Consider the following 23,270-nt stretch of genomic DNA (forward strand, 5'->3'; position numbering starts at 1 on the left):
ATTTCAACATCATCCGAAGAAAAGAGGAAAAGAATAATGACAATTTTGACGGCAGATGGTCGTTTATGTTCAACACTATTATCGAAAGCTTGGATCTCAGAGAGATAGAGCTATCGGGTAGGAAATTCACTTGGGCTAATTCGTTACCGGTTCCGACGTTTGAGAAACTTGACCGTGTTCTAGCTAGTGTCGAATGGGAACAAAAGTTTCCTTTGGTAACTATGCAGGCATTGACACGAGGTGTCTCTGATCACACACCGTTACTAGTCGACTCGGGCGTTCAAACATTCGTGGGCAACAAGAACATTTTCTCGTTTGAACTTGCCTGGTTTGAAAGAGAAGGGTTCCTCGAGTTGTTAGCTCGGGAGTGGGCTAAAGACTCAGGAGGAAGGACGCCTATCGAGCGATGGCAATGCAAGATTCGCCATCTCCGAAGGTTCCTTCGTGGATGGGCTAAACACACACATGGTATTTATAAGGCGGAGAAGGAGAGACTTCTTCTACTTATTCAAAACCTTGAAGTTAAAGCAGAAACTTCTATCTTGGATTCCTGTGAGTTGGAAACGAAGATAGAGGCGGAGATGCGACTTAAAAAGCTTCTTCGCGAGGAGGAATTGAAGTGGGCGTTGCGAGCTAAGGTTCGCAAAATAGTATAAGGCGAGGATAATACTCAATTCTTTCATATGATTGCTAATGGGAAGCATCGTAAAAAGAGAATTTTCCAACTAGAACAAGACGAAGGGACGATAGTTGGTCAAGATAATCTGAAAGTCTACATTACCAATTATTATAAGCAGTTGTTTGGTCCCCCGGAAGAGAATTTTGTGTCGTTAGATGAGTCTAGGGTTGAGGATGTTCCTCAACTTGAGACTGATGAGAATGAGATCTTGACTGCTCCTTTCTCAGAGAAAGAGGTATTTGAGGCCATTGCACAAATGGAGAATAATAAGGCTCTAGGACCAGATGGTTTTCCGGCGGAGTTCTATAAAAAGTGCTGGCATTTTATTAAGGGAGATTTGATGCCCATATTTCAAGAGTTTTTTTAGGGACATCTTCAGTTGTTTAAGCTGAATTTTGGAACAAAAACTCTTCTTCCTAAGAAGACAGAGGCTATTCGCATTGAGCAGTTCAGGCCTATATGTCTGCTTAATGTGAGTTTCAAAATTTTCACCAAGGTCGAGACGAACAAACTAACGCAGATTGCGCACTCTGTAGTTCATCCGTCCCAAATTGCTTTCATGCCTGATAGAAATATCCTTGAAGGGGTTGTTGTCTTGCATGAGACGCTCCATGAGATCCACACAAAAATCTTGATGGCATAGTTTTTAAAGTGGATTTTGAAAAAGCATATGATAAAGTAAAATGGCCTTTCCTTCAACAAGCTTTGCGTATGAAAGGTTTTGATCCGGCCTGGAGAAAACATATTGATTCCTTTACGCAAAAAGGGAGTGTGGGGATTAAAATGAATGACGACATTGGACACTATTTCCAGACACACAAGGGGCTAAGGCAAGGAGACCCAATGTCACCGATCATGTTCAACATAGTGGCTGATATGCTGACTATTTTAATAGGACGGGCAAAAGATGCAGGGCAGGTAGGTGGCCTGGTTCCACATCTAGTTGACGGAGGGATTTCCATTCTTCAGTATGCTGATGATACTATCATCTTTATGGAGCACGACTTGGCGAAAGCAAGAAACATAAAGCTGTTGTTATGCTTATTTGAACAACTGTCCGGGCTCAAAATTAATTTCCACAAGAGCGAATTGTTTTGCTTTGGAAGAGCTAATGATGACCAGGAGGCGTATAAATAGTTGTTTGGCTGTGAATTGGGCTCATTACCGTTTACGTACTTAGGTATACCCATTCATCATCATAAACTGACTAACATCGAGTGGAAATGCATCGAGGATCGTTTTGAAAAGAAACTGAGTTGTTGGAAAGGAAGCTCATGTCATATGGTGTGACGATTGATTCTGATTAATTCGGTCCTTACCAGTATGCCTATGTTTCTCCTATCCTTTTTCCAGGTTCCGGTGAGTGTCAGGAAAAGGTTAGACTTCTACCGATCTCGATTCTTTTGGCAGAGTGATGAGCTTAAACGAAAGTATAGGCTTGCTAAGTGGGATATAATCTGTAGGCCGAAGGACCAAGGGGGTCTAGGTATTGAAAATCTAGAAGTCAAAAACATATGTCTCCTTAGCAAGTGGCTATTTAAACTTTCGTCTGAGACGGAGGCTACTTGGGCACAGATTCTGCGTAATAAGTATCTTTATGCTAAAACCTTGGCCCAGGTGAATGTGAGGCCTTCCGACTCACCTTTTTGGAAGGGTTTGATGAGAGTTAAACAACTCTTTTTCAACAAGACAAAATTTGTTGTCGGGAATGGAGCTACTACGAGGTTCTGGGAGGATACGTGGCTTGGGGAGACCCCCCTTGCACTTCAATATCCTACTTTGTACAACATTGTGCGACGTAGAGAAGCCTACGTTGCAACTGTTTTACAATCCACTCCCCTCAATATTAGTTTTCGGAGGACGTTAGTTGGAAATCGTTGGGAGGCCTGGCTCCATCTTGTAAGACGTTTAATGGAAGTCCAGCTGTCCTAGCATCCAGATCAGCTGTATTGAAAACTTACTAAGAACGATGTGTTCTCAGTCAAATCCATGTATTTGGATGTCATTAACTCTAGCGTCATCCCTTCCTCGATACACGTTTGGAAAGTAAAGGTACCCTTGCGAATCAAAGTGTTTATGTGATTTGTGCATAAACAAGTCATTCTGACTAAAGATAACCTGGCAAAACCCAACTGGGTGGGTTCTTCTAGGTGTAGTTTTTGCGATCATAACAAAAACATCAAACACCTCTTTCTTGATTGTCCGTTGGCTAAGATTCTTTGGCGGTCGATTCATATTGCGTTTAATATTAATCAGCCCACCTCTATCAACATGTTATTTGGAACATAGCTTGATGGGGTTGATTCCGATACTGCGAGACGCATTCGTGTTGGCGTTTGTGCTTTATTTTGGGCAGTATGGAACTGCAGAAATGATTTAGTTTTTAACAGATCAACGAACATTCACTTTTTGCAGGTTATCTTCAGGGCCACGACGTTCATCCGTATGTGGTCGCTACTCACTCCGACGGAGGCCAGGGAGCGTTTGGTTACTGCGTCTACCCGATGGAAGGTGGTAGCTCGGGATATTTTCAACCGGTTTGGATGGCGGCCATGTAATAGGATAGGCATGTAGTGCTCCTATTTTATTTGCCAGCCGGTTGTGGCTTTGGGTTTTAGTTTTTATAAGCTTTTGTTTCTGTTCGCACCTCGATACTTGAAGACTTTGTTGCTGGATTTTCTTTTAATAATATGAGCCGTATGTATCTTTCTGATGCAGAGGCTGGGGTAAATGGGGTAAACCCCCTTTTCGAAAAAAAAACATAAACATCTCTTATCAACGACGATCAAATGGATCAGCGGTACGAACAAAGTTTTTCGGGTGTGATGTGATTGCCTTTGACTGTTTAGCAATCTTTGGTGCTGCAAGCAAGGCCAACAGCTTGGCTGCATCGAGATATTAGCTGTCATATAGTACTCCTAACCGTTGCGAACGATTGCTCATCAGCTGTACATCAAATGGGTGGTGATGCTGGTGCGAACGAACAAGGCATGTTGACGCCTGAACTAATTCAAATCATTTTTCTGTCCGCCCACGGAACTTTTGCGCTCCTGAAGATGAGCCATCACATCACATGGCTCATCTTCTCTGAACGTGAAATCTTCCCTGTTTAAAGTAGATCATCTACCAGGTAGGAGTGTTGTCTTTTCCCTTCAAATCAAAGGTCTAACTAAATGCTTGTGGACAGTAGGACGCCACTGATCAACATTCAACAAGAAAAATCACTCTAATTCGGTGGAGCCAACAGCGAAGTTGTTCTCTGAACTCGTTTTCTGAAAGTCTGAATTCGCACGTAACCTAGGATAGTTGTTCAACGGATGGCCACGGGCCGCCAGCAGCTGCAGCTATTTCAACTGAACACATGGGCACGTCTCTTGCACAGAGAGGCACCGACAGTTCGAGAACGGTACATGACAAGATCAAGGAACGAAACCCACTCTTCAACCCACAATGCTAAACTGCCAGTGTCCATCATCAAGAAACAAAGGCGAGAACATGGTGTATTATGAAACAAAGTAATGTACTTAAGCTCCCATCATACAAGTTACAACAACACAAGTTTGAGAAGCTGCCTGCCTCGCCTGTTCATGGCATGGCGGCAGCGAGAAAAAACAACAGTAACATCAACTTAACTAAGTACAATGAAACGTAGATATACCAGGAACCTCCCGCTTCACAGTCTTGAACACTTCTATATTCACTTTGTGTGTACGTGTTTTCTTTTCCTTTGGTGTTACCTTCTCTCGTCGACTGCTCAGCAGAGCGGCAGCGGCGCGCCGTTCCACTCCTTGAGGCACTCGAGCAGCGGGTCGATGTGCTTGCGCTCGTTCATGGCCACCAGCACCTTGTTCAGCTCCTCCCCGGGCGACCGCGTCTTCTCGCCGGTCAGGTACTCGGTGCCGCACACCTCGCGCACGAACTGGTAGAGCGGGTAGGAGCGGCAGTCCTTGATCCGGTTCGGAGCCAGCGGCGTGCCGTTCTCCACGGACGCGCGCGCGGCCTCCACCTCCTTGGGCAGCGCCGCGCGGATGTTCTGCTCGAACTCCGCCACCTTGGCGAAGATGGAGGTCTCCAGGGCGCGCTCGCCGTCGCCGTTGGCCAGCGCGTGCTCGACCAGCACCGCCCGCAGCTTCTGCATCAGCGGGTAGTTGGGGCTGCAGGGGTCGTCCGCGTACGCGAACACCGCCTCGCGGTCGATCGCGGTCAGCAGATCCTTCTCGCAGAAGCGGGCGATGTGGAGGCCGCCCATGTTGTTCATGCTCAGTGTCTTCTTGGCCACCTGCATCACGCAGTTCCTCACCGCTGTCTTCATGTTCTCCTCAATGTGGCGGAGGTCAATGGCCTGGCACAGAGCGACCAGGAACGTGGACGACATGATCTTCAAGATGTCAATGGCCTCGGCAGTCTTCCTGGATGAGATCAGACCAAGTGAGTTCACATCCTGGTTGTGCTGCTCTGCGCTCTGGACATGGTTAGTCACCGGGTTGCCCAAAAACTGCAGCTCAGAGCAGTATGAGGCCATGGCGATCTCGGCGCCCTTGAAACCATAGTCCAAGCTCGGGTTGCGTCCACCGGACAGGTTGGATGGCAGGCCATTGTTGTAGAAGTCGTTCACGAGCTCCGAGAACTGCGCGAACATCAGCTTGCCAATAGCAGCAATGGCGAGGCGGGTGTTGTCCATGGAGACACCGATGGGGGTGCCTTGGAAGTTGCCACCGTGGATGGCCTTGCCACGGGAGACGTCGATGAGCGGGTTGTCATTGACGGAGTTGATCTCACGCTCAATCGACTTGGTGGCAAATCGAATAACTTCGATTTGTGGGCCGAGCCACTGAGGCGATGTGCGGAGGGCATACCGGTCCTGCTTCGGCTTCATCAACGGGTCGAGCTCCCCAAGCTTCTTGGCCTGCTTCATGTATGAGCTTCCCTCCAAGATGTGCTCCATGATTGCAGCCGCTTCTATCTGTCCAGGGTGGTGCTTCAGCTTGTGGGTCAAGTGGTCAGTGAACTCCGGCTTGCCGTTCATCACCTCGCAGAACACGGCAGACAAGACCTCGGCAAGGACGGAAAGAACATTGGCCTCAAAGAGCACGGTCGATGCAAGACCAGAGCCCACAGCCGTGCCGTTCACCATGGCAAGGCCTTCCTTGGGCTGCAGCTCAAAGAACCCGTGCTCGATCCCGGCGATCTTGAATGCCTCGGCAGCGGTCACCTTGCTGCCATCAGGGGCCACCGCAACAGAGTTCTGTCGGCCGGTGATAAGGCCGGCAATGTAGGACAGCGGCACAAGGTCACCGGACGCGGTGATCGTGCCACGGAGCGGCAGGCACGGCGTGACATTGGCATTGAGCAGCTTGGTGATGGCTTCGAGGATCTCGAAGCGGATGCCAGAGTAACCCTGCAGGAGGGTGTTGATGCGGACGAGCATAGCCGCGCGTGTCGCCTCGGCGGGCAGAACGTGTCCGTCCGTGCCAGTCCCGAAGGCACCGGCGTTAAGGAACCTGTCAAACAGAGGGAAGCAAACCGGTCAATTTCCTGTAGTGTCATTGCCGACTCTGCACCTAGCGCAAATCTTATACTGCTGCTGGTAACAAAAATGACACAATCAAGAAATGGTCATATGATTTGTTATGCTTGTTCCCGTCGTGTATAGCACTAGACTGCTAGTGCATGGCAGTCAAGTGTTGTGCCGAGTCTAGAATAAGTTACTGTTGCTTAATGTTTTTCTTTTCTGAAAATTGTTGCTCAGTCCATGTTGCCCATGGCAAGGTGCACCAAGTCAGTCAGATGTGCGCGTCTTTTCGGCACGTATAGCGACAGGTATACAGAGTGGCCGTCGGTGGAAATAAAATACAACCTCAGCAGTACTAGTCTGTGCCCATGCTTGCCACTTGACCACACCCACGTTCAGCTGGACATATTAAAATTCAACCATCGTGCATAAGAAAAAAGACACCGAGTCATGGTTTGCAGCCTTATCTGAAAAGTCTTGAGAAACTTCTCAACCATGACTCACCCGACGAGAGCTGGAGCAGAGCTGCAAGTACAACAACGCCTCACCAAACCTCGCTTGCGTGCTCCCCCGTTCTCCGAACCAGCCACTCCCACCCACGTCTCCTACGTGTGATTGATAAAACTACGCGGTGCACAGGACTTTGTCCGTCCAGCCGCATGCATGACAGACACGGCTCCAGCCAGCCAGCCCAGCTAACCCACCACCAACCGGTCGCCGAACAAAAAGCTTTCGTTCGTTGCTCCGGTGGAGTCAAAATTGACATCCAACCCGAGCCCCCTGGCTGTCGGTGAAGAAGGGAATAATGGTCGATCTTCTTTCTTCTTGCCGCGAAAAGAGATAAGCGAGTGTGGTGGACCACGGCGGCGAGAGCCCCACACTACAACCCTGGGGTAGGCGGGCTCTCCGTGCCTACCGAGCTGTCGCTGCCACTTTGTTTCGTGGAGTGATTAGGCGGGCACGCCCATCGCCCGCGATTAAGATGGCCAACTGAACACAGCAGTGCTGCCTGCTGCCATTAAGATGTGTCAAGTGCTCTAGATCCTGAACAGATCTGGTGGTGTGGTGCAGTGCAGGTTCATCGAATTGCTCGTGCTACTTGGCTTTGGCTGTCATCATTGGTTCAAGTGATCGTGTTGCTACTTCAGTAGGGAAACAGTGTATACTACTAGTGAATATTTTATTAAAAATACTACTAGTGAATATACTTGAGGTCTGCACAAAGTAAATTATAAATACTACTACTATTGGATTTTATTCAAATTCTAGAGTAAAAGGATAATTCGTACAGCGAGCGGTACCTAATTTTGGAAAAGTTTCAGTTAGTTGATGGGTAGTAGTAGTACCACCAACGACCTAGCTAATACTAACTCCCCGAAACCCCAAAAGAAAAGAATCCTTTTGGCTTCGGAATCCCGTGTGCACGACGAAACAGGGCACATGGGCGCGCATCCAGTGCAATCTAAACTGTTTAATCTGCTCCTTACTGTCATATTAACACGTCTTAATGGCTCAAAGCATTAAAAAAATGATACGAGCAGAAGAAAAAAAAACTTTTGTGTCTGCAACCGATCCTGACCTGATGAGCTCTCTCTGCAGCGCGCCGCCCTCCTTGGTCCGGCGGTGGGAGGTGGCCCCGAAGCCGGTGGTGACGCCGTAGCTGTCGGTGCCGTTCATCATGCTGTTCATGACCCAGTCGCTGCTCTCCTTGACGCGGCCGCGGGCGGACTCGTCGAGCGCGACCCTGGCGACGCCAGCGCCAGCGGCCACGGCGGCCACCTGCGCGATCCCGAGGGAGGCGCCCTCGATGGTGACCAGTGGCTCGCGGAACTGCGCCACCATCTTCTTCACCTCGTCGAGGTGGCTCCCGGTGAGCTCCTCGGCGGTCTTCACCCAGTTGAGGGGGTCGGCGCGGGGGGCCGACATACAGAGGCCCTCGCCGTTGAGGGAACCGACGAGGCCGGTCTCGCACTCCATTGCAGGTTACACAGATGGAACAAAAACAATGCAGGGAGCAGTACAAGCACGACAGATGTGAGGGGAGCTACCACTGCTAGTACTAATTGCGTACGTTTATAGATAGATGGATGGATGGAAGAAGAGCTTGAGGCGAAACCCAAAGCTAAGCTCTTCTTGGAGAATGGCGGAGGGGGGAGGGGGCGCTTAAATAGCGCGGGGGCGGCGGGTGGGGGGTTGTTGGGGTCACTGTTTTCCTCGGGTTGGTTGCTGGAGAGCTGACTCTCTGGGCTGGGATCGCCCTTGGATGGACCTGCCGCGCCAACCATGCGCCGATGCGCGCCACGACGGCCGGCCGGGTCGTCGCCCGCCCCGCCCCGCGCGTGGGCGTGGCCGCCTCGCTGCCGTCCAACCGCTGGAGGCTGCGGCGCGGGGCCCGCCCCGGCGCCCGGGACGGAACGGAGCCGGGCTTGGGGATGTGTTGCGTCGTTGGTGCCGTGCGTGGTGGGTGGCCTGTGGTGGTCTGGGTTTGGTGGGGTTGGTGGCTCGGCTCGCGTGTGGACGTGGGCTTCTGCCGAGCGAGGCACTCACGATCGCTGGGTCGGTCAGTTGGTCCGGTCGCCCCGGCCCGTTCGTCTCTACCTACAATTTACACGTGAAGGTGAAGCCGGTCAGAGATCTCGAGAGAACCGGCCGACGCGCTGCAGTGCAAAGCCTGCCTGAAAAGGGCTTAACACAACGGGATGAAGCGACGGATCTTTCTCTCTGCAGTTTTCAGAGTCTGAACTGTCAAGTACAGACCCAAGACGACTTCTTCAGTCCGTCGCCCTTCCGGTTATGTCGAGCAAAGCCAAATCAGAGTCTGAACTGTCCAAGTACAGACCCAAGACGAGTTCAGTTCAGGCAGTCGCTTCCGGTTATGTCGAGCAAAGCCAAATCGGGCAGTTAGGCTCTCGCATCGCATGGTTGCTGCAAAAGGGCTCAAAACGAGCTAGTAGTACTGAAAACGAAGCTGTAATGTCAAGCTGCCGCATTTGATTCCTGCTGCTGCCAACAACAAGAGGGCGTGCAAGGAAAGCAAAGGCGATTCAGAGCTCAGGGCATGTACTACTGCTTTTCTTCCCCATGATCCTAAGTTCCTAACCACGTGATAGAATATGGTGACATGCATTTTGGAAAAGCTTTTGTGCATACAAAGTTCTGATATACAATGATTAATTGCTTCTGTTCACAAGACCATCACAAAAACGCAGTTGAATCATGCCATGTTACTCCCTTTTGAAATGGACAAATATTTTAAGGGGGGGAGCCGGTTCAGGGCAGGTACAGATGCATCATCATCCATGTAGTGCACAAATTTGTTATTTTTGCCCTGTTGAAGAACAATGTGCATTTTTCATTCAGAGCCGGGATTTTATTTATGTTTATTATGGTTGGTACCAACGAACCCTCATGGTGACCAGCTCAGCAAACCCGCCAGGTAAACTCAACGTGCTTGGCGACTAAGCTTGGACGAAACAGGTTAACAATTGCTATCTGGTCCCCCACATTAAGTTTGATCAGATCATATCATTGCATACATATCTCTTGCACCAATCTCTCATGTTTCAAGAAAATATCTTCAATCTTTTGCAGCAGGAAGCCCCGACGTACCTCCGTCAGATCAGAGCCTGATGGGCTGCTGACAGCTTCAACATCAATTGAAAACATATACAGTACCACTCTACTATTTATGAATTGAAGAAGTCTGCTGAAAGGGTCGGAAGAACAGGACCGAACGGACACCAGGCCCTAGCTGTAACAGACCATACGAGAAAAATATGTATAAATATACATGAGATGAGGGCGACTACTGACTGCTTCGGCATCGTGAGGGGATGTTATGTATAGTAATGGAGACTTCTCCATCACATGGAGTGTGTAGGGAAAATGCTAATTGTCCTTTTGTTAAATAGGAGCAAGACTGGACACATAATGCTGACTGAACCATATAGAATGCTGAAAGTACTACAAGTGGAGGAAAAGAAGAACGACCAGTTACGAAATACTAAACGCTACCTGCCGAGCAACTCGCACACATTAAAAATCTGCTGCTCTATTTTGCTGCTTACACTGGACTCAAAGTGAATTATTCCAAATCCACTATGACATCTATAAATACTCCTGCAGCAAAGATGAATGCTCTTTCTACTCTAATTGGGTGTAAGGTTGGGTCCTTGCCTCACACTTATCTTGGCCTTCCTCTCAGCCTCACCAAGCCCAGGATTGAATACTATGTCCCCAGGATGAAAAGTATTGAAAAAAGATTACTCACTTGTTCAACTCTCCTATCTCCACGAGACAAGCTCACCCTGATCAAGTCTGTCTTCACCAGCAAGCCTATATTCTTCATGTGCTCTCTGTTGATCCCCAAAACAGTGGTAAAAACAAATCAACATTTACCCAAACAATGCTTCTAGAGAAAATTTGGTACTATAAATACAGAAGCTGCCCTAATCTCATGGGAGAAAGTTTGTAAACCCAAAGATCATAGGGGTCTAGGTGTTATGGATATTGAAACTCATAATCAAGCACTTTTTATGAAGTTTCTACATAAGCTTCTCGACAAAGAAGACATTCCATGGGTCAGCATCATCTGGGAAACTCATTACCATGACTCATTGCCAGGGGATAAGATGGTTGGATCTTTTTGGTGGAGATCAGTCATTAAACTTTTACCCAAATTCAAGCAATATGCTATTTGTAAGGCAGGCAGAGGGGACACCACCTTATTTTGGTCAGGTAACTGATCTGGGCAACCACTTCTTCTCACTTACCCTGAATTGCGCTCCTTTGCTATAAACAGAGACATCTCTCTATCAAAGATTCTTGAGCATGCAGATACCAGCCAACACTTTCATAGACCACTATCTCTGCAGGCTTATCAACAATTCAACTCCCTGAATGACCTTATTGGCAACAAAGAGGAAAATGATACACAAGACAGATGGACTTATTCATGGATCTCCACACAATATCCATCCATGAAAATGTGCAAAGCAATCATTGGGGCAAACAATTCTCACAATATATTTAAGCAACTATGGAGCACCTCATGCAGACTCAGACACAAGATATTTTCTGGATGCTATTACATGATAGGGTGAACACAAGGAATCTATGACAACGTAAAAGCATGTATCTGGAAGATTGCAATTGTGTTCTTTGCTCACACAAAACTGAGGAAACACTTATACATCTATTCTGGAATTACCCATTTGCACTCAAACGTTGGGATTTTCTTATACCTGACAAATAAAGAGCGATATCAACCTATAATGAAATTGCTTTGGACATCATTATCATGGGATGTTGGAGTATATGGTCACTGAGGAATGACAAAATATTCAGATCAACAACACCTCATATGAACACATGGAAGTATTACCTCAAAGAAGGCCTGTGGGCAGCGGAGCTCAGAGCAAAGCATAGCAAGAAAGAAAGGATCAGAACCTGGATAGCTCAGTACCTGTAATATAAACATTTTAGCTATTATGTTTCATATAACTAGTATTGGTTGATCGATTTGTAACTTCATGTACTTAATTTATATAATGTAGATACCACAGAACGATTGTTCTACGGTTTCGACTAAAAAACATTACCTAGGGGCTTAGCTTATACTCCTTCCGTCCCAAAATAAGTGTTTTAATTTTGTACTAACTTTAGTATAAAGTTGCACTAAGGTTGAGACGCTTATTTTGGGATGGAGGGAGTAGTACTTTTCATTGTCCTACTTGAAAGTTCTTAAACCATATAGAATGTTGAAAGTACTATGTAATATAATTCGCGATACTTCAAAAGTTACAGTTTAGAAGCCTAAAAGGCCTCAAGGTAAATAATTTTTATTGCAGCTTTGCATACAAGAAACATGAAAGAGAAAAACATTCTGCTTCGCTAAATGTATCACTATTCACTTGTCGTCGGAAATCTGAGAAACCACCTTCTCCGTGTCCTCTTATCTTCTGCTTGTATGTTCTCAGTTCAGCAGATGGGCAGGGGTTTGCCGTTCCACTCCTTGAGGCACTCAAGCAGTGCATCGATGTGCTTGCCTTGGTTCATGGCCACGAGCACCTTGTTAAGCTCCTCACCGGGTGATAGTGTCTTCTCGCCAGTTAGATATACAGTTCCGAGCTCCTCACGCACAAACCGGTAGAGGGGGTATGAGCGGCACTCAATGATTCTGTTGGGCATTTCAGCTGTGCCGCTCTCTACGGCAGCACGTGCGGCCTCAACCGCCGGGGGCAGCGTCTTGCGTAGCTCCTCCTCAAATAAGGCAACCTTTGCGAACACGGAGGTCTCCGCATCAAACTCGCCCATGCCATTGGAGAGGGCGCGCTCCACAAGCACACCACGTAGCTTCTTCATCAATGGATAGTTGGGGCTGCAAGGATCGTCGGCGTAGGCAAACACTGCCTCTCGCTCAATCTCCTGGAGCAGGTCTTTTTCGCAGAAGCGCGCTACGTGAAGGCCGCCGGTGGAATTGGTGCTTAGTGTCTTCTTTGCCACCATAATCACACAACTTTTGACGGCACTCTTGACATTCACCTCAATGTGGCGCAAGTCAATAGCCTGGCAGAGGGCAACCAAGAAAGTCGAGGACATGAGCTTGAGGATTTCAATGGCCTCCGCAGTCTTCCTGGAGGAGATGAGACCAAGGGAGTTGACGTCCTGGTTGTGCTGCTCAGCGCTCTGGACGTGATTGGTCACCGGGTTGCCCAAGAACTGCAGCTCCGAGCAGTAAGAGGCCATGGCGATCTCGGCACCCTTGAACCCGTAGTCCAAGCTTGGGTTGCGCCCACCGGATAGGTTTGATGGTAGACCATTATTGTAAAGGTCGTTGACAAGCTCGGAGAACTGAGCGAACATGAGCTTGCCAATTGCCGCGATTGCGAGGCGGGTATTGTCCATGGACACGCCAATAGGTGTCCCTTGGAAGTTTCCACCGTGTATCGCCTTGCCACGGGAGACATCAATGAGTGGGTTGTCGTTGACAGAATTGATCTCACGCTCAATTGACTTGGTGGCAGCGCGGATAACTTCGATTTGTGGTCCAAGCCACTGCGGGGATGTCCGGAGCGCGTACCGGTCTTGCTTTGGCTTCATCAGTGGGTCGAGATCGCCAAGCTTCTTTGCAAGCTTCATGTAGGAACTTCCCTCCAAGATGTGCTCCATGATAGCAGCTGCCTCTATTTGTCCTGGATGGTGCTTCAGCTTGTGGGTAAGGTGATCGGTGAATTCCGGTTTGCCATTCATGACCTCGCAGAACACGGCAGAAATGACCTCCGCGAGGAGAGCAAGAATATTTGCCTCAAAGAGCACGGTGGATGCCAGAGCAGAGCCCACAGCTGTGCCATTCACCATGGCGAGACCTTCCTTCGGTTGTAGCTCGAAGAAGCCGCCATGGATGCCTGCTATCTTGAACGCCTCAGCGGCGTTCACCTTGGTGCCATCTGGCCCAATCGCCACGGAGTTCTCGCGGCCGGTGACCAGTCCAGCAATGTAGGAGAGCGGAACCAGGTCACCCGACGCGGTGATGGTGCCCCGAAGGGGCAGGCACGGCGTGACATTGGCATTGAGCAACTTGGCAACCGCCTCGAGGATCTCGAACCGGATCCCAGAGTAGCCTTGAAGGAGGGTGTTGATGCGGACGAGCATGGCTGCACGTGTGGTCGCAGCCGGCAGAACATGAGCGTCGGAGCCGGTGCCGAACGCACCAGCGTTGAGGAACCTGATGAGCTCTCTTTGGAGAGCGCCGCCCTCCTTGGTCCTCCGGTGGGACGTTGCACCGAAACCGGTGGTGACGCCGTAGCTGTCGGTGCCGTTCATCATGCTGTTCATGACCCAGTCGCTGCTGGCCTTGACGCGCGCACGAGCAGACTCGTCCAGCTCCACCACCACCTCGCCGGCAGCTGCCACGGCCGCGACCTTGGCGATGCTCAGGCTTGCGCCCTCGATGGTCACCACGGGCTTGCGGTAGTCTGCCACCATCCTCTTCACTTCGTCCAAGTGGCTACCCGTCAGCTCCTCCGCCGCCTTCCCCCAGTTAAGCGGGTCGGCATGCTGGATTGCCATGCACACGCTGTTGCCGTTGGCAGCAACCTCGCCATTCTCGCACTCCATTGCGCTTGCGGATGGACGAGCTGGCTAAAGCACTAGTCTGAAGGATATGAAGAGTATGTATTGGTAGTTTGGTACCCTGCAGGGGCTCGATCGTGGGAATAGCAGTGTAGCTGGAACTGGAAGTTGCTGCTCTTCTTGGAGAGGAATGGATGGGGAAGCAGGTTTAAATAGGGACCGTGGGATGAGGATGGAGTAAGCAACATGAGTGTTGCGTCGGGGTAGGTGCGTTTTTTTTTTTTTGACGTATGAGTAGGTGCGTATTTTTTGAGGCGTATGAAGCGCCAACGGTTGGAAACTTCGTGACTGGCGGCAGACCGGGCTGTGGTTGTTGCGTGGTTTACGCGGGGTTGGTGCCTCGTGCGACCTTGCTCGGTCTCGTTCTTCGTTTTCTAAGCTCCGGTCAAGCTTATCATTTTGCCTCGCGTGCCTTTTCCTAAGGAAGATAATTACTTGTTTCAACCGATGTCAGGTAGTAGCTCCATCTTCTTTGGATACTTCATAGTTAGACGTTCTTGGCATGATCACGGTGTGGCTGTGTCATATCATTGGAAGTAGGAAAGGGTTCAAGCTCTCCTTTCTCCAGGAAGGAGCTGGTCAAATTTTTCAGCAGCAGTTGGGACATTGCATTCGTTCAACTATCATCATATTATTATATTGAACCGACAAAAGACTAAGTTAATATCACCGCCCTGTGATCTCTCCATTTCAATTTGCAGGAGAAATGCTATGCGGATGACCAGGATCTCAGCGTTTCATCTTACCGGCCAGCTGCGTTGAGCACCATGAATCGTCAGTTCTCCAACCTGCAGGATCCCTGGTCTCGGTGGCTGTTGGTTCAGTGCTTGACATGGCTGTAGCATCATGTCGAACGTCCACACTCTCACCACACGTGATTAACACAGCATGTGAGATCATGAGGCGCTCGGTCAAGTCCTGGGCTAAGTCTCGTTCTGAGTTCTGACTTCAATTCGGCAGCTTAAAAAGACGGGAGTTTGAGTCATCCGCATCTACACTGGGAACTATACTAATTAACAGGAATCTGAAGACTGGACGCGAATTGCCAGGAAAGTCACTTGTTCATTTCATGAAGTTGTCAACATTTGCATCCACAATTTTACGTACTGGCTGCACCTCCGCACAATGCAAATTCTGTGGAACTGTACAGACACTAGACCGTACCTACTACATATACAGATATAGAAAGTGACATAGTTCTTGCGTCCTTTTCGTGGTCTTAATCCGGGACGGTCCTGCTCCTATCATGTCTCGGCCACCTTGTCCAAACTGTCTCGGCCACCTTGTCCAAACTGTCTCGGCCATGTAAACGAGAGACCAGAGAATCCTGGCGACCTCGCGTCCAAGTGAACGCCATGGACCACGTAGAGGTAGACCTGTGTCCTTCACATCATATGAGGCCATGGAAAGACCATGTAGATGCATTTGGCTACATGAGGCCATACCAAGTACTCGTATGGAACTATGGATACCTGTATGTTCAGCTTCGTTAATGCTTGATCAAATGTATGGTCCTTGAACGTACAACAAGGTGACAACCGGCAATAATTACCTTCAGGGGGGCCGACAGTTGTGGATATTATTATTTTTGAACCGGGCGTACCCCTTTCCATTAGCAAGCAACGGAAATACAGCAGGATCCGAATACAACCAGGAGGAGGGAAAGAAGGTAGCGAGTTCAACGCACTGCCAGAAAATCTGTTGTGCTCGCCCGCCATCGAAACGAGCACCATGGGGCGAAAACCTGACAGCACCTACTAAGTTCAAGTCTATCCTATTACAGGCCAGATAGTCAGGTAGAGGAACACTGGGGTGAGACCCACAAAACAAAGTTCTCCACCCACAATCACACCCTGACGGCACAACCTGGTGAAGACTTGACCGAGGCACGGTACGTCCATCCATCACGGAGTCGCCAAAAGCAACGCTTTAGCCTTGGCCACAGTCACCAGGGGAGCACCTCTCCTGCATCTTCTGTCGTCTGCCTGGCCTTCTCGCACATCTTCATCAGCTTGGTCGTGCTCGACCTGATCATCTCGGTCCCCTGCCTCAGCCTCATTGCTTCTTCCGCCGGCTGCAGATCTGCCCAGTACAAAAGAAAAGAACACGCCGAAAACACAATCTCAAAAGGAGATTTGATCAATTTTTTCTCAAAAGTAGCTTTGTTTCGAGCCAACCAAATAGCCCAGATTACAGCAGCCAACCCTACAGTATAAAATCTGGCACCATTAGGCAGGAACATATTGCACCGTACATAAATTTGCCAGGCATTGTTTGGACAGAGTTCAGTCCCCAGGACTACTCCAATTGCCCTCCAGGCCACTCTTGCCACAGGGCAAGAAAAGAAAAGATGAGATACTGTTTCCACATTATTACAGAAGGAGCACACCGGATTTCCGGGCCACTTTTTTCTCCGCATCACCGCCCTCGTAAGGACTGCATCCTGCGCCATTTGCCATAGGAATATCTGGATCTTGAGAGGTAATTTCGCCTCCCAGATCCACCTGTAATTGCACCCATATAGAGGCTTTTCCAGCCACTTGTACATCGACTTAGTAGAGTAACATGCATTCTTACTCAGACCCCAATACACTACATCCTTCTCAGCTGTGTTTTTTAGCCCCATAACATGTCTGCGCATGTCATCCCATTGACTACTCAGGTTAGGGCATATGTGTTAACGAAAGAAGGTCGAAACATTTACCCTACCAACTTTTTCCACCACACAGTCTTGATCTGTACAGATCTCAAACAGCTGATGGAACTTCAAATTCAGTGGCGGAAGCCCATTTATAGAATCTTTCCACACCCTGGTTAAGTCACCACGACCCAATTTGATTCTCCTCCCCACCATGTACAACTCTCTGATCTTCAGAAGAGCTTTCCAACATGGGGAATCTGATTGTCTAGGTGTCACAGTCGACACCGACTTGTTAGATAGATATCTCGCTCTCACCAGATCTTGACAAACCCCAGTTTGAGTTTCTAGCTTCCACCACCACTTCACCATGAGACTGATATTCTGCTTTCTGAGGTCTTTTACCCCCAATCCTCCTTTGTCTTTGGATCTACATACACTCCTCCACTTAACCAGATAGTATCTATTCTTCTTATTACACCCTTGCCAGAAGAATTTCCTACGGTGTTTATCTAACTTTTCTACAAAGGTTTTACTCATAAGCCACATAGACATATGATAAAGAGAAAGTTGAGACAACACCGAGGTGAGTAATGTAAGTCTGCCTCCAATTGATGCCGCATTACCAATCCAGGTCCCAAAATTCTTCAAATATTTCTCAACAATGAACTCCCACACCGAATCTTTTAGTGTAGAAAAGCTCACAGACATACCGAGGTATTTTATTGGGAAGTGTCCAATCTCACAATTGAATATCTCAGCATATTTGCTGTCGATATCAGCATCCCCCCCAATCGTCAGGACCTCACTTTTTTGGAAGTTCACTTTAAGACCGGACATCAGCTCAAAAATATGCAAAAGGATTTTCAGGTTCATGCCTTTTTCCACATCATGCTCAAGGAAGATGATCGTATCGTCTGCGTACTACAATACGGCTACCCCGTTTGGTACAAGATCAGATGCAAGCCCAGTCAGGAGCCCATTCTGCTGGGCCTTGTTGATCATCTTAGAAAGACAATCCACAGCCAAGTTAAAAAGAAAAGGTGAGTGAGGATCCCCTTGACGTACTCCTTTTGCGCTTTGGAAATACGACCCCACTACATTGTTTAACTTTATGCTAACTGTACCATTGTACAGGATTTGCTTCACCCATCCACACCAGGTTTCATTGAAACCCCTCAATCTATGACAGTCTAACAGGAACTCCCAGTTCTTTTTGTCATATGCTTTCTCGAAGTTGAGTTTAAGCATAACCCCCACTCTCTTCTTGATATGAGTGTAGTTAAGGAGCTCATGAAGAGTCATGATCCCGTCCATAATGTTCCTACCCTTGACAAATGCATTTTGCGACAAACTGATCAGCTTTCCAGCGTATCTTTCCACTCTCCGGTTCATAATTTTGGTTATCAGTTTGTAGGGACATCTAAGAAGGCAAATGGGTCGGAACTGCTGAATGCGTTCAACGCTAGATACTTTAGGCAGCAAGGTAATCACTCCATAGTTCAGGCGCTGCACATCAAGCGTCCCGGCATGGAAGTGATCGAAGATACTCATGATATCCTTTTTTACGATACCCCAGCAGTGTTGGTAAAACTCTGCAGGGATGTTATCAGGACCAGGTGCTCTATTAGCCTCCATTGCAAACAAAGCATCTTTTACCTCCTCCTCCGAGAAAACCCTAGTCGGGTCCTCATTATCCTGTTTATTTAATTTCTCCGCTTCCCCCCACGACTCAGGATCCATATGAAAAATGTTGCCTGGGGCTGGGCCGAACAGATTCTTATAGAAATCTGTAGCATGTGAAATTAAGTCATCTGTGCCCTCTATCTACTCATCACCGCTATTAAGAGAGTGAATGGTGTTTTTCCTCTTGCGCCCGTTTGCAATCTTATGAAAATAATCTGTATTCAAGTCCCCTTTGAGCAGCCATCGCTCATGGGATTGTTGGAGCCAGAAAATCTCTTCGTTGATCAGAATCTCATGCAACTCGAAGTTAATATCTACTTTCCTATTATACATTTCAGGAGACAGCGAACCTTCTTCCTCGAGCTCCTCCAGCATGGACAGTTCCACCCTGAGTTCCTCTTTCCTTTTTCTTTCATGACCATACTTGTGTGATCCCCATCCTTTGAAAAAGGTTTTGAACCTTTTCAATTTGATATTTAGAATATCAATAGGATCCTCAGCTTTAACATCTTTGGTCCAAATTTTCTCTACAAGGGGCAGGAAATCCTCATTCTTAAGCCAAGCCAAATCAAACCTGAACTCTCTGGGTTTGGGTGGCTCTTTATCCATGTCTCCAGAGGAGATAAGCAGGGGATTATGGTCATATAGTTCTCTAACCAACTTCCTGACAGTAACTAAAGGAAACAAATCTTCCCAGTCACTGGGCATCAAAATCCTGTCAAGTTTCTCTAGAGTGGGTGGGTCTGATTGTTAGTCCAGGTATATTTACCCCCACTGCAGAATATCTCTCTAAGGCCAAGGGAATTAATGTCAGAGTTGAACAAGTCCATAGATATATGGCCATGTAGCTTTTTATTCTTATCCCCACTATTCCTCATAATGTTGAAATCTCCTCCAACAATATAGGGTTGGTCCATATTAGAACAGAAACCCTCCAATTATAGCAAAAAATCCTCCTTCATATCTTCATGGGATGGGCCATACACTACCAGGAGGCTCCAGTCAGTTTTCCTCTTCCTATCACAAAGATCCAACTAGATCATGTATTTACCCTTCTTGTGAGACTCAATATCCAAACTGTCTCTTCTAGCTCCCACAATAATACCACCTGACTTACCACATGAGGGGATCCAGACCCACTCAAAGGTGTTAAAAGGATCAAGTTTCCTCATACATTTAGAGGAAAAGTTTTTCTTCATGGTTTCCTAGAGACCCAGAAAATCAAGGGAATGATCACTAATTAAATCAGAGAGGCAGGTGGCAATTCCTATCTTGCCCACCCCTCTGCAGTTCCAAATGAGACCTCTCATCTGGAATGTTTTGATTGCTTTTTCAACCTGGTAACCCTGCCAGGAGCCAGGGCAGAGTTACCAATAGGGTTAGTGTCTACTGTCTTTTTATTTTGGCTTCTAGTCACAGGCCTAGAAAGCTTGACAGCGGACCTGCATTTTTTCTTTCTACTACCAAGTCTAGATGGGCAGAAATCTTCACTACAGTATTCTTCTTGCTCCAGCCACGACAGACTAAGCGGAGCTTTTTTTCTAACCCATTCGTGACTATCATATCTTCTTCTTTTTTATTTCCCCTATCAATCTCTGTTTGTTTGTTCAACAAATTCTCCCTAACCTCAGCTAATTCATGTAGAATATTAATGCATGTAAAATTGTCATCTGGAAGATAACCCCTATTCTTATTAGCTCTACACATTAATTCAGCATCCCCCAAAGCAGCAAATGAGTTTTTTCTAGGGTTTGTGGAGTTACCTTCCAGATTTTTCTTTTTGGCCACATCCATAGCCCTTGCCATCATATCCCCCTGTCCCCCCTGAGCACAGCGAAGACTGAACCTCAGGTTAACCTCCTGAATCAGAGGAGGGGTGGGGATGATCTCATCATCACAATCAGAGGATGGTAGATGTACCAGGTAGTCGTCTAATACCTTCAGCTTTGTGTCCACCTCTCCGGTCACTTCAGATACCTGCGATACACCAGTTACAATATCTGCATATGTGCATTTTTCTTACTTAAAGAACTGGCACTCACCTGCACCGTATGCATTCTTGTGCCATCATCAGGATCTCCCTCCTGGGCACTACTTTTTTTGTTCTCAGGTGTCAGGTTACAAGCTTCTTGCATAGGATTTTCATTGGCCAATTTTTCAATAAACAGAGTTTTGTCGTCATCACTCTCATAAGAGTCTGACACGTCATGTTCATCCTCATGTGTTTTCTCTTTCTCAAGGGTCAGTAGGCGACAGGCCTTCCCCCCCCCCAAATGTAGGAGTACCAGGCTCGACAGGAGCTTGAGTACTCTTGGCTGTTTGAGCAGCTTCCTCTTGTCTCTTTCTTGTTGGGGTGGAGGTCGCGGCATTTCCATGCCCCTTCTCAACAGGCACCGTATCCTCAACTCTCACAGGGTTTCTAACCAGCACCTCTTCTATCTCATATTGGAATTTATAGAAACGTCCCCCCATGCAACCTTCTGCAAAAGTAGGTAGATCATCTACACTACGGCACCCAATTTTAGCACGAACTGAAGAAGGGCGTTTAAGGGTTGACATGTCAATCTCCAAGGTCACACCAACCAGACCCCCAACAAAGGCCACATTCTTATCACATCTTTTGTTAAGAGGGATTTTGCTAATCCTGACCCAGGCTATCTCAAGGATACCCTCACTGTCCATGTCATCTGACCATGGCGTAATCTTGACCACAATTTTGTGTTTCTTGAGATTGATGTATTCTACAAACAAGGCTCGCTCCACCTCCCTCATGTTAGGAAATCTCATAACATACTTATTAGGGGCTATAAGGTGAGCATAGCATCTCCACCCCTGCCCAATATACACCCCCATTTCATCTTGCAAATCTTGCTTAGAGATAACCCCTTCTGCTATGGTAATGAGCACATTGGTATTCTCTCTCTGTGGTTGTCTCTCCACACTGTAATCAGGAAAGTAACAGAAACCCTGCCCTTTTGATTGAAAACCACACATAGCAGGTATGCATTCCCATGGAATTAAATCAGAGCAAATAACATACAAGTGGCCTTTCTTCTTGCAACACTCACAAAGGGCCTGAGGGCATCTAGCAGTGTAGTGACCAACAACATTGCAGATCTGACAAGCATCAGGAACAGGATTAGGGTTACCAGCGTGGGCGAGCGGATCTCTCCTTGCATCAGGCGTAGGGGATTTCCCTCGAGGCCGCTGCTGCTTGGATCTGCCCCCGCCGTCGCCGTCGACGTCGGAGGCCCAGCGATCAGGGCGTGGCATCCCAGATCCGCCGGCTCCCGCAGCGGCATCCCACCTCTCGAAGCCCGAGTCGCTGGATCCAGAAGCCTTGGTGGTCGAGGACTGCCCCACGTCCTCCTTGCGCTTCTAGACATTGCTGTCCCGGCCACGGCCGCCGCCGCGGTCGAGCCGGCCAGCCCCACGGCCGTGCCTGCCAGCACCGAAGCCATCCCCCCTCATCTCTCCACTCCCGATCCCCTGAGATGGATTTGCTTGTTTTTTTGGTGGTGGAGGAGGGGAAGCAACAATCTAAGCAAAGGATCTAGCGTCGCCGCGAATCTTGCCCTCCCACCAAGAGAAGGTAGGAGGAACTCTAATTTCTCTCCTCTGCGGCGCCTCCCAGAGATGGAGTAGGCACTCGTCCAGATCTGAAAATGGGGGCCGAGAACCAGGGTTCGGAGTATTAGTACCTGGGGCTCGGGCCGAAACCCTAGCTTCTGGTGGATCCGGGCAGTCGGTGCCCGCCGCTCCCACGTGTCGAAGATCCGGGCCATGGCGGCTGGGGCCCCGCCCAAGCACGCCCGGCCCCGCATTCGGTAGTGGTGGTGGCCTTGGAGGACCGTGCACGAACACCTCCGTCTTGTTCTCGTGTACCGCGGCCCCTCCCCTCCGGTCCACGTGGTCCGTGTGCCCCGCCGCCTCGTCAGCACCCGCCGAGATGCCGCGTGATGAACAAATCACCGGCAGTCGGTTGCAGATCTTGGCGAAATGACACGGGAAGGAGACGAAACATCCCACGTCAATCCGTTCCCCCTCGTGCACGTAGCGCGCGTCTACCGTACATCCGCGAGAGTCGAGCAGGACGAGCCGCTGGATGTCGCCGCGCAGGAAGATTTCACCATCGCGGAATGTGGCGGTGTGGTGGATCAGGTCAGCCGCGTACGCCACTGTCCACCATGTGTTGCAAGCCATGTCGGGGTACTATCCGGGAGATATCGAGATCGACAGTTTATGTGTTGTGTGTTTACCTTGTTGTTTGCTTCTTTCCGGTTGTGCTTCTCCTCGTTAGTTCCCGTTTCATTGCGTTCGTGAGGATGCGTTCGACTACGCTTGGTTCGTCTTCGTGGCTTCATCTTCTACATGGACTCGTTCTTCTTCCTTGCGGGATTTCAGGCAAGATGACCGCTACCCTGGATCTCACTACTATCATTGCTATGCTAGTTGATTCGTTCTATCGCTATGTTGCGCTTCCTATCACTTGTTCCTCAAGCCTCCCAAACTACCATGTTAGCCTCTAACCTTTTTCACCCTTCCTAGCAAACCATTGCTTGGCTATGTTTATGGATATAGTTATAACGATATACTTCATAGATACCCACCCCTCTTGTGTA

At 48.5% G+C, this 23,270-nt stretch overlaps 2 protein-coding genes and 1 pseudogene across 2 annotated transcripts; all 3 read right to left on the reverse strand.

Annotated features, from left to right (window-relative positions):
- Positions 1–4,153: 4,153 nt before the first annotated feature.
- Positions 4,154–8,334, reverse strand: LOC119326448 (phenylalanine ammonia-lyase-like). Its single transcript, XM_037600093.1, has 2 exons — positions 7,771–8,334; positions 4,154–6,180 (listed from the first exon to the last, which is right to left on the reverse strand). The coding sequence occupies exons 1-2, from the start codon at positions 8,166–8,168 to the stop codon at positions 4,434–4,436; spliced, it is 2,145 nt and encodes a 714-aa protein (XP_037455990.1). The 5' UTR covers positions 8,169–8,334; the 3' UTR covers positions 4,154–4,433.
- A 3,622-nt stretch (positions 8,335–11,956) lies between these two features.
- Positions 11,957–14,430, reverse strand: LOC119324608 (phenylalanine ammonia-lyase-like). Its single transcript, XM_037598382.1, has one exon. The coding sequence runs from the start codon at positions 14,307–14,309 to the stop codon at positions 12,171–12,173; it is 2,139 nt and encodes a 712-aa protein (XP_037454279.1). The 5' UTR covers positions 14,310–14,430; the 3' UTR covers positions 11,957–12,170.
- A 5,524-nt stretch (positions 14,431–19,954) lies between these two features.
- On the reverse strand, positions 19,955–22,851 carry LOC119321199 (annotated as a pseudogene).
- Positions 22,852–23,270: the final 419 nt, after the last annotated feature.

Source organism: Triticum dicoccoides, chromosome 6B (assembly GCF_002162155.2).
Source record: "Triticum dicoccoides isolate Atlit2015 ecotype Zavitan chromosome 6B, WEW_v2.0, whole genome shotgun sequence".
In the NCBI taxonomy this organism is placed as follows: Eukaryota; Viridiplantae; Streptophyta; class Magnoliopsida; order Poales; family Poaceae; genus Triticum; species Triticum dicoccoides.

Coding starts and splice junctions, on each gene's coding strand:
- LOC119326448 (XM_037600093.1), bottom strand. CDS start 8,168: ATGGAGTGCGAGACCGGCCTCGTCGGTTCCCTCAACGGCGAGGGCCTC. Junction 6,181..7,770: donor CTGCAGAGAGAGCTCATCAG/GTCAGGATCGGT, acceptor TCTGTTTGACAG/GTTCCTTAACGCCGGTGCCT.
- LOC119324608 (XM_037598382.1), bottom strand. CDS start 14,309: ATGGAGTGCGAGAATGGCGAGGTTGCTGCCAACGGCAACAGCGTGTGC.